Below are 15,766 nucleotides of genomic sequence, written 5' to 3'. Positions count from 1 at the left end.
TAGCTATGATGTGCACTGACCACCAGAGGGCAGGCGCTCAACACAGGAGCTGCTATGATGCGCACTGACCATTTAAAAATAAACAACACCACGTACCTGGCGCCGACAAACCAGCACTCAGCTTCCCCCAAGTGGGACACAGGCTCCGCCACCACCCTGCAGCAACACCCCACCAAATCACAGCCAAAGCTGCCAAGACCCCATGGTGCAAAATGCAGCCCACAGCCCAGGCCAGCCCAGAAACGGTGGCTGTGGGCACCGGGTAATGACGTCACATAGCAACACCAGCTTCCTCTCCCTAGCAACTAGCCTCCTTGCAGTTTCTTCAGCCCAGAAACCCAACTTGCTAGGTGGAAACATTTTACAGTTTAACCAAATATTTGTGAAGTGTTTTCCTGTGCCTCATCTCATTTGATCCTCACAGAAGTCCTGGAGTAGGTAGATGGGAGACTCAGTAGAATCCTGTTTTCTTCTCATTAGCAAGATGTGAATAGTGATATTAAAATATTTTTTTATAATTAATTACCTTTCAATGTGCACGAATCCATGCACTAGGCCACTAGTAAATATATATATATGTGTGTGTGTATGTATATGTATATATATGTAAATCTACACTAATAAAAGACAAAGATGCTAATTGACCGTACCTTCACTACGCCCATCAGCCGATCAGAAGAGTATGCAAATTAACTCAACAAAGATGGCCATTAAATTTGCATACTGCAGGTGGGGCGGGACAGTGTGAGCCACCATCCAGGCCTCCCATGTGTGACCCAGGGTGGCGTGGTGGGACAGCGTGAGACGTCGCCCACCCCGCCGCCATCCAGGCCTCCCGTGGATAAGCCAGCAGGTGGTTATCCCCTGAGGGGTCCCAGACTGCAAGAGGGCACAGGCTGGGCTGAGGGGGTCTCCCCCTCCCCCCCCCCCCCCCCCCCGTGCAAAAATTTTTGTGCACCGGGCCTCTAGTTTATATATAAAAGCACTGACTATAGCTGGGCAGTGGCTGAAATGTGGAATAACAAATCAGTTATGTTGAATAATGGAGTTCCTCTTCTGTCTGGTCTTGTTCTCTGGCTGAAGGAACATCGATATCAGGTGGAGTTCCTTCAGCTTTTAGTGCCCAATGATTTGCGTTCTATTTCTCTCTTCAGGCAGGCCAAGTGTTGCTTTTCTGGCCACTTTTGATGTCTAGCTGTCAAGTTTTAGTATACTTTTGGTTCACTGAATTTGTCTTCCTGAGCCTTTCATCTCCTTTCTTCCATTTCCAGTTTTCCACCCAAGTACACGTCTCTTTGATTTCTTGTTCTCTCACTGCCTCCATTTTATTAATTCATTCAGTTCCTCATTCAACAAGTATCTATTGTGCCAGGCTGTGGGCAGGCTACAGAGACGAACAAGAAACATCCCTGCCCTCGAGTGCACAGTCTGGTAGGGACACAGATGTGTAAATAAATGATTAAAATACCAGTGCTAGGAGGAGATTAAAAATGGCGGCAGAGTAAGTGGATGCTGCACAGACATTCTCCCAGGAACAAACTGGTATTACAACTAAAATACACAAAAATACCAGTGCTGTGCTAAGTGTATATTAGAAGTGTGCAGAGTTGTGGGGTCACCAGGAAGAAGTGACTATCAAGAGGTGGCAGGCATCACTGAGGAAGTGACTTTTGAGCAGAGCCTTATGATCAAAGAAAAGGGGGCGGGCATTTTTAAGTTAGTATATTGCTCATCATCATAGTCCTCACATTCTCATTGCAGTTTATCTTCTTCCAGGTCTCCTTAATGTCTTTGCTCATTTATGGATTTAATGGCGCTAATTAGTAGGGCTAAATTAGACTCTTGATTCACTTTTTCAAAACCTGAGATGGTTGATTAATGTCCAACCGTTTGTCCCACATCATTTATTGACAGTGAATGATTGAGACTCTAGAGAAGCACTGAAGAAAGCCTTTAAAAGCATTTCACTTTATCAGATGTGTTCTGAGCCAGCAGAAGTGGTCTTTGTTTCCTCCAAAGAGGGAGGGAGTGAGAGGGAGGGAAATTGTGAGAGAGGGAGGGAGGGAGGGAGAAGGGGGAAGGGAGGGAAGCTTATGAGTGGGGAATGGGACAAAAGAATGCTTCTTTGTTTCTTTTGCAATAAATGACATGATTTCCTGTTTTTAAGAATGTTTCTTTGGTAGGCTCCCACACCTCTTGTTAGTTATGTATATTGTTGGAGGATTTTATCCATCGTGGTTCTAATATCAAGCCTTGGACAAGGTATATAGTCTGTAAATATTTGTTGGATGACTAATGGAATAAATAAATGAATAATGGTGCTGTACCAACATATTTCAGTGAGGTGCTTGTTTTATTTCCTGCGTGATTCTTGGAAATTCCTCCCTACAAAATTAGTAGGTCAAAGCAGTAACAGCCAACTTAAAATATCTTAATGAACACATGGATGTAGCTTGCTAATTTGACAGGGTTTGGTATTTTTCGTTTTTATTTTGTTTTGTTTCTAAATGCATTGTGGTCCTGACCAGTGTGGCTCAGGAAATATTCTTAGATTGATTTTTGTGTACCTGTGAGAATGTTATCATTGTGTAAATTCCTAAAAGGGTAGTTGCTGAGTCAAAATTTTGATAGAAATTGCCAAATTGCACCTAAGTGATTTTATCAGTTTATTTTTCAATTAGATTCTGATGATCCCAAGGCTATATCTCTTTCCTGAGTTCTAGATCCATCTATCCAACTGTTAATTGGACATCTCCTCTGTGTGTCTCATAGGCTTTTTCTAACCTTGGCTCTCATTTACTTTGATCCAGCAAACGTGGCACTTCTTGCTGTTATTTCTCTATCAAAGAATATCACCATCTGCCTGGTTGCTCAAGCCAGAAATTGTCTTCTCCACCTATATCCAACCAGTCATCAAATCCTATTCAGTCTTTCTCCCTGATGTCTCTTGTAATCCATTCACTTTTCATCCCTCTACCACTGTGTTTAATTTAAACTACTACCAAGTTGTCCAGATCACTGTAGTAGCTTTGGGGCAACTACTCTCTCTGGCTTCTACTCTTGGTCCCATTCTCTTCAGAAAGTGTGAGCTTGCCGCACTTGCAATCTTTGAGTGTTACTCCCCTGAGTAGCCCATCAGTGAGTCCTGCCACCTGTCCACCATCTACTCCACCATTCAGGTACGGAGGCCAACAGCAGCTGACATTCATCACCCTTGATTTCAAATCTGTGTCCATCAAAATATGCACACACATACACCCCACACACAGAAATTGACTAATGGGTCAGTGCTGCCCTGGACGGGTAGCTCAGTTGGTTAGAGTGTCATCCTCGCATGCCAAAGTTGTGGGTTTGTCCCGCATCAGGGCACAATCAAGAGTCAACCAATGAATGCATAAATAAGTGGAACAACAACTTGATGCTTCTCTCTCTCCCCCATCTCTTTAAAACCAATTTAAAAATGGGTACATGTTGTAAATTTGAATATATAAATTACTTTTTATACTAAATTTTGACTTTTGCCCTAGCCAGTTTGGCTCAGTGGCTAGAGTGTTGGCCTGTGGACTGAAGGGTCCCAGGTTCAGTTCCGGTCAAGGGCATATGCCTGGGTCACAGGCTCGATCCCCAGTGTGGGGGGTGTGCAGGAGGCAGACAATCAATGATTCTCTCTCATCATTGATGTTTCTATCACTCTCTCCTTCTCCCTTCCTCTCAAATCAATAAAAATATATTAAAAACATTTTTTTTTCTTTCAGGTAAGGTTTTCTCTGACTAAAAAAAATTATTTTTTTGGAAAACAATGCAGCATTATGTCACCTCACCACATATATTCATTCCCCCAGCTTTGAGTGACTTATCCTTCCTTGAATGTCCTCTTGTGCTGCATTTCTTATTCCTTTTCACCCTGCTTTCTACCCATCCCTTTGCTACCTTTTGTTTAGTACTCAGCATATTTCTTGATACTTCAGCCACACATTTTCTCCTAATCATTTTATTATTGATTTATTGTATATGTACTTTTTGTGTGCTTCACCTATACTTTAAAAAATTTAACCTTGTGAAAAAGACATACATTTATATCAGTAATACAAGACAGACCAGTGAACCGAAGGGAGAGGACGTGGGACTTCCAGCCCCAGGTTCTCACACAAGTGCTCGGGTGTAGAAGGGCCTTTCAAATATCCCATCCCAATGCCTGAACCACAACTTCTCCCCTTAACCAGACTTTTGATTTTATGTGGATCTGTATAGCAATATAATTGAATACCTCCCAAATCAATTGCATTCATTTGGTCAAACTAAACATTGCAGCATTCCATTTTGGTATATATTAAATACCAAGGAAACGAAGGGTACCTAGGAACTCAGGAACATCTGACATGGTACGCAGCATATTGCTATGCTACATTAGTGTAAGGACAAGCCCTGCAGTTTTCCACAAGAGGTCAACTCGAAGCCTGTGGGAAATCACACATAGCAAAATTTTTCCCTGGCAAAGAACTATACATTTTCCCCTACTCTCTGTGTGGTAATTCTGTAGTTCTCTGTAATTAATTTTATTTTTACAGTGAACAAGCACAGTATAAGAATAATGCATAACGTATTTCTGTTTCTTGCTATTTTAGGGGACATCACACAGAAGGGATACGAAAAGAAAAGGTCAAAACTCCTGTCTCCTTACATCCCACAGACACAAGGTAGGCAATGAGAAGTGGTTTAAACCTTTTCAGTATTTTGACACCAAAAAAATGCTGTTTTACAGGAGATCTGTCTTTTGTTGGTTCCTGTTTTTCCCTCCCTTCCTCACCAGAGGAGAGAAAAAAACGGAAGGAAAGAAAGGAGGAAATGAATCCTAACTGGGCATCTGCTGTGTGCTAGGCACTTTTAAAATACCCAAGGTCATCAAATCATTTACACAAAGCTTGGGTGATAGTGTATCTGTGCATAGCTGATATGATTCAAAGGCAGAAAATTCCAGGTTATGGAAAAACTGCATCTTATTTATGCCTGGACACAGACTGTGATGGAGAGCAAGGGGAGCAAAAGTAAGAAGGAATGACAGATTCAGTATTTCAAGGCAACTCACGTACTGGAGTACCTGAGGATTTAGGGGTAAGAACCCTAAATTAACTTTTAAATTAATTTAAAGCCTGACTTATTCTACTGCAAAGAGACTGCCATGTTCTTTACTATTATTTTTTAAAATCCTCGCCTGAGTATGTTTTTTGTTTTGTTGTGTTTATTTTGAGAGAGAGAGGAGGGGGGGTGAGAGACAGAGAGAGAGAGAAAGAAAGAAAAGAACATCAATTGGTTGCCTTCCGTATGCACCCCAATCAGGGATCGAACCTGCAACCTAGGTATGTGCCCTGACTGGGAATTGAACCCAAAACCTTTTTAGTATATGGGTTGATGCTCCAACTAACTGAGCCACCCGGCCAGGGCCTGGCACATTCTTTATATATCAGAAAAGTTCTGAGTCACTTTTGTGCTTAATTCCAGAGGGGTTGCTTCCAGGCAAGGCTATCTGTCTCTGAGTTGTCATATTTTTAAAGTTACTCAGATTTCAGGATTTCCTTCGATAGCTTATTGCTGCTTTAATTATATTTACTTTAAGGATTTTTTTTCTAATTCCCCTCTTGCAAGCCTGTTCTTTGTGGAGCTAATTGCTTTTAATTTCTGGATTACAAATACCTTCAGAGCTTTGTATACCCCACAGTTCTAATATCGAGCCTTGTGCAGGATATATATAGTCTGTAAATATTTGTTGAATGAATAATGGAATAAGTAAATGAATAATGGTGATATACCAATATATTGTATTGGTCCTTGTTTTATTTCTTGCATTATTCTTGGAAATTCCTCTCTACAAAAACCACTGGTCAATGCAGTGACAGCCAGTTTAAAATATCTTAATGAACAGATGTATATAGAAATGAACTCAGCCCTAGCCAGTTTGGCTCAGTGGATAAAAACATCAGCCTGCAGACTGAAAGGTCCTGGTTTCGATTCCGGTCAAAGGCACATGCTTGGGTTGCAGGCTGGATCCCCAGTAGGGGGCATGCAGGAGCAGCCGATCAGTGATTCTCTCTCATCATTGATGTTTCTATCTCTCTTTCCCTCTGCCTTCCTCTCTGAAATCAATAAAAATATTTTTTTTTAAAAAAAAGGAATGAATTCAGAGGGAAGAATTTTTGTCCCATGCAAAGCCAGATCACAAATAGGAGGTTGCTTAGTGAGTGTGGATGTGACAAATCAAATGTTTAATTGCTGTAGGCCGGGAGAATGTGACTAGCCGTCTCACAGTAGGAATGGTCTTACAGATCACTTCAGGGGGGAAATAGAACCCACTGATGGTATTCCTTCCGTTTTCTGTTATCAACCGTCCCACTTGCCACATCTGTGTTCATCCTGTTTACCTTCTTCCTTCTGGCTTAAAAAGGTAATGTGTCCCTCTTATCCAAGGACAGTTCTTCCACCTGTGCAGTAAGTCTCATCCCCTAGCCCCCTTTCAGAAACCTTATACTATCATTCAGTGACAACAAGCAGAGGGCAGTGGGAATGGGCCACCCCTGGTGTTGGCAATAAGGGGTACAGGATCTGTAGGAATTTAAAAAGCGGTAATAAAACCAACAAAAAATTGGCCAGCTTTTTATTGTCACCATGCAGAGCAGTTCTTAAACACTGTTGGCAATAAAGTGCTCCTTCTGCTGAGCAGACAGCTGCACAGCCTGTCCCTACACCAGCGGTCACCAACCTTTCGGACCTCATGGACCAACAGTTGGTGACCGCTTGCTCTAAAGCAGTGGTTCTCAACCTTCCTAATGCCGCGACCCTTTAAGACAGTTCCTCATGTTGTGGTGACCCCCAATTTCATTGTTACAAATTGAACATAATTAAAGCATAGTGATTCATCACAAAAACAATATGTAATTATATATGTGTTTTCCGATGGTCTTAGGCGACCCCTGTGAAAGGGTTGTTCGACCCCCAAAGGGATCGCGACCCACAGGTTGAGAACCGCTGCTCTAAAGTATGCTATCGCTGTCCCTCCCCATCTCTCTTGTACAGTCACTCTGTCTCTCAGTCAGATTCTTCCACTTAGCAGTTCATCATGCTTATTCCTGTTCTATTAAAAAAAATTCCTAAAAAAAAAATCCTCCCTTGTCAACATCTTCCAGCTCCACCCTCCCTCTCCTGTTGATGATCAAACTGCTCAGAACTGTCTGTACTTACATCTCTCTTTTCTCAACTCTTGCTTACTTCTCAGCTCATTCCAGTCCTTTCAGGAGCGATGGTAAGTGGTATCTCAGTAGTCTTTGCCACTCTACCTCTTGAAACACTTGTTTTGAAACACTTTTCCTGCTGTTCCTAGTCATCTTGGGGGGCTCATTCTGCTCTGTTAAATGTTGGAACTCTCAAGGCAAGGTCCCAAGCCCTATTGCTGTCTCACTCTATATCAGTGGTTCTCAAATCTTAGCCTGCATCAGGATCACCAGAGGACTGTTAATAACATTGTGGGACCCCATTCTCAGGGTTTCTGATTCACTAGGTCCAGGATGGACCCAAGAATTGGCATTTCTGCCAAGTTCCCAGGTGGTGCCCTAGGTTCCTGGTCCAGGACCGCATTTGAGAACCAGTGCTCTTTGTGCCTAGGATATTTCAGTCATACTTGTGCTTTAATTATCATTTCAATACAGGTAACTCCCATAGGTATCTTCAACCCAGATCTCTCCTGAGCTCCTGATCCTAGATCCACTTGCATACTTAACACCTCCATTTATATATCTTAAAGGAACCTCTATTTCAACATATCCAAACATAGCCATTAAATTTATAACTTATACACACCACACCTACCACTAGCACCAGCTCCTCCTACGTGTATACAGAACATGATACAAAACTAACAAAAGACATCCAACTTGCTTCACTGCTTCTCTCCTAGTTTCCTCCTTCTGAATAAATGGAGCTCACATCCATAAACCTGGCCAGTTAGAGACTTCAGAGTCATCCTCAGCATCTCCTCCAGGCCCGTCTCTTATCTGTCACTAAGCTCTATCAGTTTTCTGTTTCTTCATGAGCCAGTTTTGCTAAATTTAAAGTTTATTGTTTCTGTTATCCACATTATTCTCTTTATTTTTAAAACTGTTGCTTTGTTTATATTGTTAACTTGTATGTCTTTTCTGTTGATCAGTTTTCCCAGAAGCTCAAAGAACAAGCTTTTCATTTTTGTTGATTTTTTTAGCATGTCTTTATTTTTTTTATTTATAATTTTCTGCTCATATATATATTTCCTTTCTTATATTCTAACATTGTTATGAACTTTTTAAAAATTTCCTGAGCCCTGACTGGTTTGGCTCAGTGGATATAGCGTCGGCCTGCGGACTGAAGGGTCCCAGGTTCAATTCCGGTCAAGGGCATGTGCCTTGGTTGCAGGCACATCCCCAGTGCGGGGGGTGCAGGAGGCAGCTGATCGATGTTTCTCTCTCATCGATGTTTCTCTCTCATCGATGTTTCTGACTCTCTATCCCTCTCCCTCTCTCTCTGTAAAAAGTCAATAAAATACATTTTTTTTTTAAATTTCTTGAATTGGATGCTTAGATTTGCTGTCTTTTTTCCTAAGATATCTGTGGGGGTTTTTTGTTGTTGTTGTTTGTTTGTTTTTTATAATCCTCACCCGAGGGTATTTTTTACATTAATTTCTAAAGAGAGTGGAAGAGAGGGAGGAGTTGGGGGGGGGGCGAGGGAGAGAGAGAGAGAGAGAGAGAGAGAGAGAAACATCGACATGAGAGAGACACATCATTTGGTTGCCTCCGGCACACGCCCCTGCCAGGGCTGGGGAACCTGCAATTGAGGTATGTGCCCTTTACTGGGAATCGAACCTAAGACCTTTTGGTCCAAGGGCTGATGCTCTAATCACTTAGAAAACTGGGCAGGGCAGATAACTGTTTCTTAATTTCACTGTGGTCAGAGATCAAGTCTTTGTTATTTGTTAAGACAAGCCTAGTATTTGGTAAATTTCTATAACTCATCTATTTGTGTTTTATTTGTTGAGTGGATGGTTTTGGTCCATTAATTCAAACTATTTAATCATGTGGTTCTGATCTTTTCTATTCTTACTAACTTTTTGATTGTTTGCTCTATCAGTTCTAATAGAAGCGTGTTGAAAATCTGTACCATGACTGGGTTTGTTAGTTTTCCCTATAGCTCTGTGAAGTTTTGCTTTATAGGTTTTAAAACTATGTTACTAGGTACACACAAATTAAGAATTATGTCTTTTTTGTGTATTATTACTTTGATCTTGAGTAGCTGTCTTTGTCCCTGTAATGTTTCTATTTTAAGGCTTTTTTTAAAAAAAATCTAAACTGTCTAGAGTTATTAGACATCTTAATTCTTCTCCCAAGGAACATAAGGGCTTTAAAATGCTTTTATGTTGACTACCATCACTGCCCATCTTTCATTTTAGTGCCACCTTGTTTATATGCTTCCTCAATTATCAGTTATTATTGTTGTTTTATGTTGTTAACGGTAGTTAATATTGTTTCTTTATTCATTGTTCATTTGAATATCACTTCTTCCTCTCAGTTCAATTTTCTTTTTCCTAAATGACTCTTTCTTAGTGGTAAATTCTCTCAATTCATGTTTATTATTTTCTTTGCCCACTTTTCTTCTTGAACCTATTCATGACTTTCCCCAAAGGGTTGGTTGTGGGCTGGTGGATAATCTATATTCCATAGGTTTCCTAGTAAAAAAATAGATTACTCCTTGGCTTATTTATCCCATATATCTTTGTAGACTTTGAAGAAGGTATTTAGCTTGATTTTTTTTTAATGGCATTGGAATGAAAAATTTAAACTTACTGAATTATATTAATATCTGAGATAGAATTAAATGAAACTCATTTTACTGCTATTGGTAGGAGTTTTCTACTCCTTACTTATAGAGGGATTCAGACCCTCAAAAGCTCTTTCCATTACCTTGTTAGATTTCATCCACTCCAGTTGCAAGATGCTTCATTGTGAGCGTGGCTACTTGAGTGTATTGTATAAAAGTAACATTCTCCACTAATCTCTTTTGAAACAAAAAATTAATACTGCCTGCTGCTCTGTATTATTAGAACAATTATGTACATGCTTATCTAAAAATTTAGTGAATAATTTTCTTTATGAAATTGATTTGGAGTTGAGTTATCTTGGGTTGCATATTTACATATATTTTAGATTTCTCAAATGTTACATAAATCTTTAAGACTTCAGAAAATAATTAAGAATGTAACAGGGAGAATGGGAAAATATGGAAGAGAACACAAGATTTGAAGAAAATACTTAGAAATTAGTGGAAGTCACGTGAGGACAATTTTGGTTAATAATGAGCATAATGTAATTAATTCACTAGTGTCACAGGGATTAGATTCTAAAGTCACTGTATGACAAAAATATGATGTCAAAATTATCCTTGAAAATCACTTAAATCTCCCAACTTTGGAACTGATTGTTGTTTCTTTAAACAAAACCCAAACTTTATCTGTAAGGGATATGAAAAATTCATATCTTGATAAAGGTTAAAATCATTATCAGGGCCTCAAGATGCTGTCACTGTGAGAGGCCTGGGAGAAATGAAAGTATGGTAGGTTCACATCTCTTCATTCTGAGCCATGTGTTCTTTGAAAAGAAGAGCCCATAGAACATCTTTCAGTTGTTGGAAGCTCTAGAGCCTCGAGATAAAGCTTCCCCCATGTCCCAATTAGCATACTCTAGGGAAAGAAGCCAGAAATTAACTCTCTTTTGGCATGCCTTAAAGAATTGCATTTTCAAACCACAAGTACTTAAATCCTCTGTAAATTAGTCACTCTTGGACTTTCAAGAAAGTGGAAAGTTTTGTGTTAGGGAGCAACTCTCTTGGGCTGATTCTGTGGTCTAATCTTTAAGATACTACTTTGAGCCGAAACCGGTTTGGCTCAGTGGATAGAGCGTCGGCCTGCGGACTGAAAGGTCCCAGGTTCGATTCCGGTCAAGGGCATGTACCTGGGTTGCGGGCACATCCCCAGTGGGAGATGTGCAGGAGGCAGCTGATCGATGTTTCTCTCTCATCGATGTTTCTAACTTTCTATCTCTCTCCTTTCCTCTCTGTGAAAAATCAATAAAATATATTAAAAAAAAAGATACTACTTTGAATATAAGTAACTAACTAGCTTTAATAGAATCTTAAGATCTTTAAAGTCAGGAATATTTTTAAAGATTATTTTTATTATCATTATTTTTATTCTTCATGTTCCCAGTTTCTAGCATTGATACCTGGCATATAGTAAATGTTCTATCAATGTTTGTGGAACTGAACAGGAAGAACATTTAGAATTTCCAGTATCTCCTTTAATAAACATCTCTTTTAGAAGATGAAAGTGTCAGGTAATGAAAGAAGCAGATTACAGATTGGCAGCTTGTTTCCATCCTCAATTAACCTTTCAATTTAGATCTACTAAACTTCAAGACTGTGCACAGTATGTTGATTCTCATCTGAGATTTAACATTTCTCTTTATTTAATTTTTATTTTTAAATCAAATTAATGCATTTATTTTAAATAATCAAATGGTAATAGGAGGTTTGTAACAACAAAAATAAGCAGTGTCCTCTTTTTCCCCAGAGATTCCTTCTTTCAGGTCTTCTGTTTGTTCTGGCATTTACTCTGTGTTTCTAAGTAACATTTTACCATCTCTCTTGACTTTTTTCAATTTGAGGCAGGATTTATTAATTTCTTATTTTAAAAAAATTAGAATTTTTCAATCTTACATATTCCTTCCTCAGCCACACAGACACCACACACTCCCTTTTTCCTTTTCCCCTGTCCTTCACATCTTATTGTACTCGTTCTGGGCTATATGTTCAATATATTGCTTTTTTGTTGCTAAATCAACATTCAGTGTTTATTATTATGATTATTATAATATTAGAGGCCCGGTGCACAAAAATTTGTGCACTCGGGGGATAGGGGGCGGTCCCTCAGCCCGGCCTGTGCCCTCTCACAGTCTGGGACCCCTCGGGAGATAATGCCCTGCTGGCTTAGGCCTGCTCCTGGGTGGCAGAGGGCAGGCCTAATCCCTAGGTGCAGCCCCTGGTTGGGCTCAGAGCAGGGCCGATTGGGGAGTTGGGGCGCCACCCCCTGTCATGCACAGAGCAGGGCGGATTAGGAGGTTGCGATGCCACCCTCAGTCACGCTCAGGGTAGGGCCGATTGGGGGGTTGGGGCACCGCCCCCTGTCACACTCAGGGCAGGGTCCATGGGGAGGTTGCGGCGCCACCCCCTGTCACGCACTGAGCAGGGCCGATCAGGGGGTTGGGGCGCTGCCCCCTGTCACGCACAGAGCAGGGCCCATCAGGGTGGTTGGGGCTCCTTACCCTGTCACGCACAGAGCAGGGTCCATCAGGGTGTTGGGGCTCCGTACCCTGTCACGCACAGAGCAGGGTCCATCAGGGGGTTGGGGAGCTCCCCCCTGTCATGCACAGAGCAGGGCCCATCAGGGGGTTGGGGAGCTCCCCCTGTCACGCACAGAGCAGGGCCCATCAGGGGGTTGGGGAGCACCGCCCCCGTCACACACAGAGCAGGGCGGATCAGGGGTTGGGGCGCCTTCCCCTGTCACGAACAGAGCAGGGCGGATAGGGAGGTTGTGGCCCCACCCCCTGTCACACACAGAGCCGCAGGGCGATCAGGGGGTTTGGGCACTGCCCCCTGTCACGCTGATCCCGGTGCTGGGAGGCCTCGCGGCTCCGCTGATCCTGGTACTGGGAGGCATATTACCCTTTTACTATATAGGATAGAGGCCTGGTGCATGGGTGGGGCTGGCTGGTGTACCCTGAAGGGTGTCCAGGATCAGGGTGGGGGGGTCCCCACTGGGGTGCCTAGCCAGCCTGGATGAGGGGATGATGGCTGTTTGCAGCTGGTCACACACCCTTCAGGGTGGGGGTCCCCACTGGGGTGCCTGGCCAGTCTGGGTGAGGGGCTGAGGGCTGTTTTCAGGCTGGCGGGTGACGGAAGCTCCCGACCGCTCCTTTTTTTCTTTTTTATTCTTGGCCAGCTTTAGCTCTGAGGCTCCAGCTCTTAGGCCTCCGCTGCTGAAAGCAGGTATCTGGTTTGTTTCGGTTCTATAATCGAAACAATGTATAACTCCAGCTCTGAGATCCCGGCTCGCTGAAAGCAGGTTTCTGGGGTTTTGTTTAGCTTCTATATTTGTTACAATGTTTCTTAAACTGCAGGCTCAGAGGCCGCAGCGCAGGCGGGGAACGTTGGAGTCCTCCGTCACTGAAGCAAGCAAGCTTCATGTTCGCTTCCAGCTGCCTGGCTGCTGACCGCCATCTTGGCTGGCAGCTAATTTGCATATCACCCTGATTAGCCAATGGGAAGGGTAGCGGTCGTACGCCAATTACCATGTTTCTCTTTTATTAGATAGGATATTATGATTATGTAAAGATTGTTCACAGCTAAGTCACTTGGTTTACTAGGATTACATTTCCTTTCTTGCACAATTAATCTATCAGTTTCATTATTATTTTTGTAGAGACAATGCTTGGTGCTGTCTCTCCCTGTATTTATCTGAACTGATTGTTTTCTTGTCTTGCTGCAGGCTTTCATTATCATTCTAGTGGCATTTTGGGAAGGAGTGAGGACAGATAGAAGTGCTCATTTTTAATCAGAACTCTTTATCCTAACTCTAGTACCCTGGTGCACAAATTCATGCACATTGAAAGGAAATTAATTAAAAGAAATATTTTAATATCGCTCTTCGCCCTTTCTCTATAATAGAAGTGTCAACCAAATTCACGATCGACAATGACAAATTGGAACACACACATGCGATTGGTGCCAGTGAGAGATTTATATGTATGGTGTATGCGCGAGTCAACTTAGCCTTTTATAGATATAGCATAAACTTGCTTAATTAGACCTGCTTTCTGATTTAGCTAAACTTTTTCCAGCCCAGTGAAGCACCACAACTTCTCTTTCAGGTAACTGTCAGCAACACAGCAGTAAATATCAACACAAAGCAGATTATTGTTGTGGATCACACAGGGAGAATAAAGGGTAAAATATTTAACTGCAGCAGTGTTTTGTTTTTTTAAATATATTTTTATTGATTTCAGAGAGGAAGGGAGAAGGAGAGAGAGATAGAAACATCAATGATGAGAATCATTGATCAGCTGCCTCCTGCACACCCCCTACAGGGGACCGAGCCTGCATCCCAGGCATGTGCCCTTGGCCAGAAGTGAACCCGGGACCCTTCAGTCCACAGGCCAACGTTCTATCCACTGAGCCAAACCGGCTAGGGCTGCAGCAGTGTTTTCACTATATTCTACGCAGTGAGAAAACCTGAAGTCATTTTCAAGGTTCACCATTTCTTACTTCTTTTTAGTTGGGTCAAGTTTCTAAGCTTTCTAAATCTGCATTTTCCGACTAATGAAAAGAAAATAGAATTCCACTGAGTGTCCTATCTACTTACTCCAGGACTTCTTTGAGGATCAAATGAGATGAGGCTGGGGAAAACACTTCACAGACATTTGGTTAAAGTGTAAAATGTTTGCACCTGGCTATAAAGCAAGCCGTGTTCCTGGGCTGAAGAAACTGCAAGGAGACTAGTCACTAGGGAGACTAGTGACTACCTGACATCATTACCCAGACGGACACTTGGCATAATAGCCTTTTATATAGATAGATGGCCTGTAGCTAAGGAGCGGAAGCCAGGCATTGCTACATGACGTTATTACTCGGCACCCACAGCCACCATTTCCCGGCTGGGCTGGGCTATGGGCTGCATTTTGTGCCATGGGGTGTCGGCTGCAATTTGGTGGGCTGTCACTCGGGGTGGTGGCAGGGTCTGTGTCCCACTTGGGGGAAACTGAGTGTTCTTTGGGGGCTTCTGTAAATGGCCAATTCATGTCATGGCAGCTCCTGTGTTGGACATCTGCCCCCTGGTGGTCAGTGTGTGTCATAGTGATCAATCAGACAGTTGGACACTTAGCATATTAGCCTTTTATGTATATAGTTTTCTATTTAAAGAATCGGTGCAAAGATAATTTCTATCAGTCTAAAAGATCACTGTAGTGTACATACATAAATATGCTCCCTGAAGTTTTCTTTATGGAAGGGGTTTCAGAAACTGATTTTGGACAACAGGCATTGTAATTGTTAAAAATTCAGATCTGCCCTGGCCAGTGTGGCTCAGTTGGTTGGGCATCCTCCCATGCACCTAAAGGTTGCTGGTTTGATTCCCACTCAAGGCACATACCCAGGTTACAGGTTCAGTTCCCAGTAGGGGGCATGCAGGAGGTTGCTCTCTCATTGATGTTTCTTTCTCTCTTTCTCTCTAAAAATCAATAAAGATATTTTTAAATTTTCAGATTTTATGCAATTTTCTTATGAATTGTATCACAGCAGATTAAAATTTATACATTTTCATTCTTTTGTTTGGTTCAAATAGAGAACAAAATTCAAATCCTTTAATATTTTTAAGCATAGTTCTACTCATTTACATGATTAGTATGAATGAAATCATTGTAATTTCTCACAACTGAGTAATTAAGAATAGTTAGCATAGATCAGCCACATGAACATTTTTTCAAATATGAAGATAAAATTGAATATACGTTTTTCCAATTTTATAATGGAGAAATAGAAATTAAAGTCCTACATTGGTTAATTTACATTTATTTTCTTACAAGTTGTACTTGTTATAAGGAATATCTATAGTTATATCTATAAATTAACTATCTTGACATAT

At 41.6% G+C, this 15,766-nt stretch overlaps 1 protein-coding gene across 2 annotated transcripts in view; it reads left to right on the top strand.

Annotated features, from left to right (window-relative positions):
• The window catches only part of DIP2B (disco interacting protein 2 homolog B), a 238,357-nt gene that overhangs the window by 111,052 nt on the left and 111,539 nt on the right, over positions 1-15,766 (top strand). For both annotated transcript variants that reach the window (XM_081082637.1, XM_081082638.1), the window contains exon 2: positions 4,626-4,697. In XM_081082637.1, coding sequence (XP_080938763.1) covers positions 4,626-4,697 — 72 coding nt within the window. The remainder of the gene's footprint in view (positions 1-4,625; positions 4,698-15,766) is intronic.

This window comes from Myotis nattereri (genome assembly GCF_964212035.1).
Source record: "Myotis nattereri genome assembly, chromosome: 2".
Taxonomy (NCBI): Eukaryota; Metazoa; Chordata; class Mammalia; order Chiroptera; family Vespertilionidae; genus Myotis; species Myotis nattereri.
This window is presented reverse-complemented; position numbering and strand designations above follow the sequence as displayed.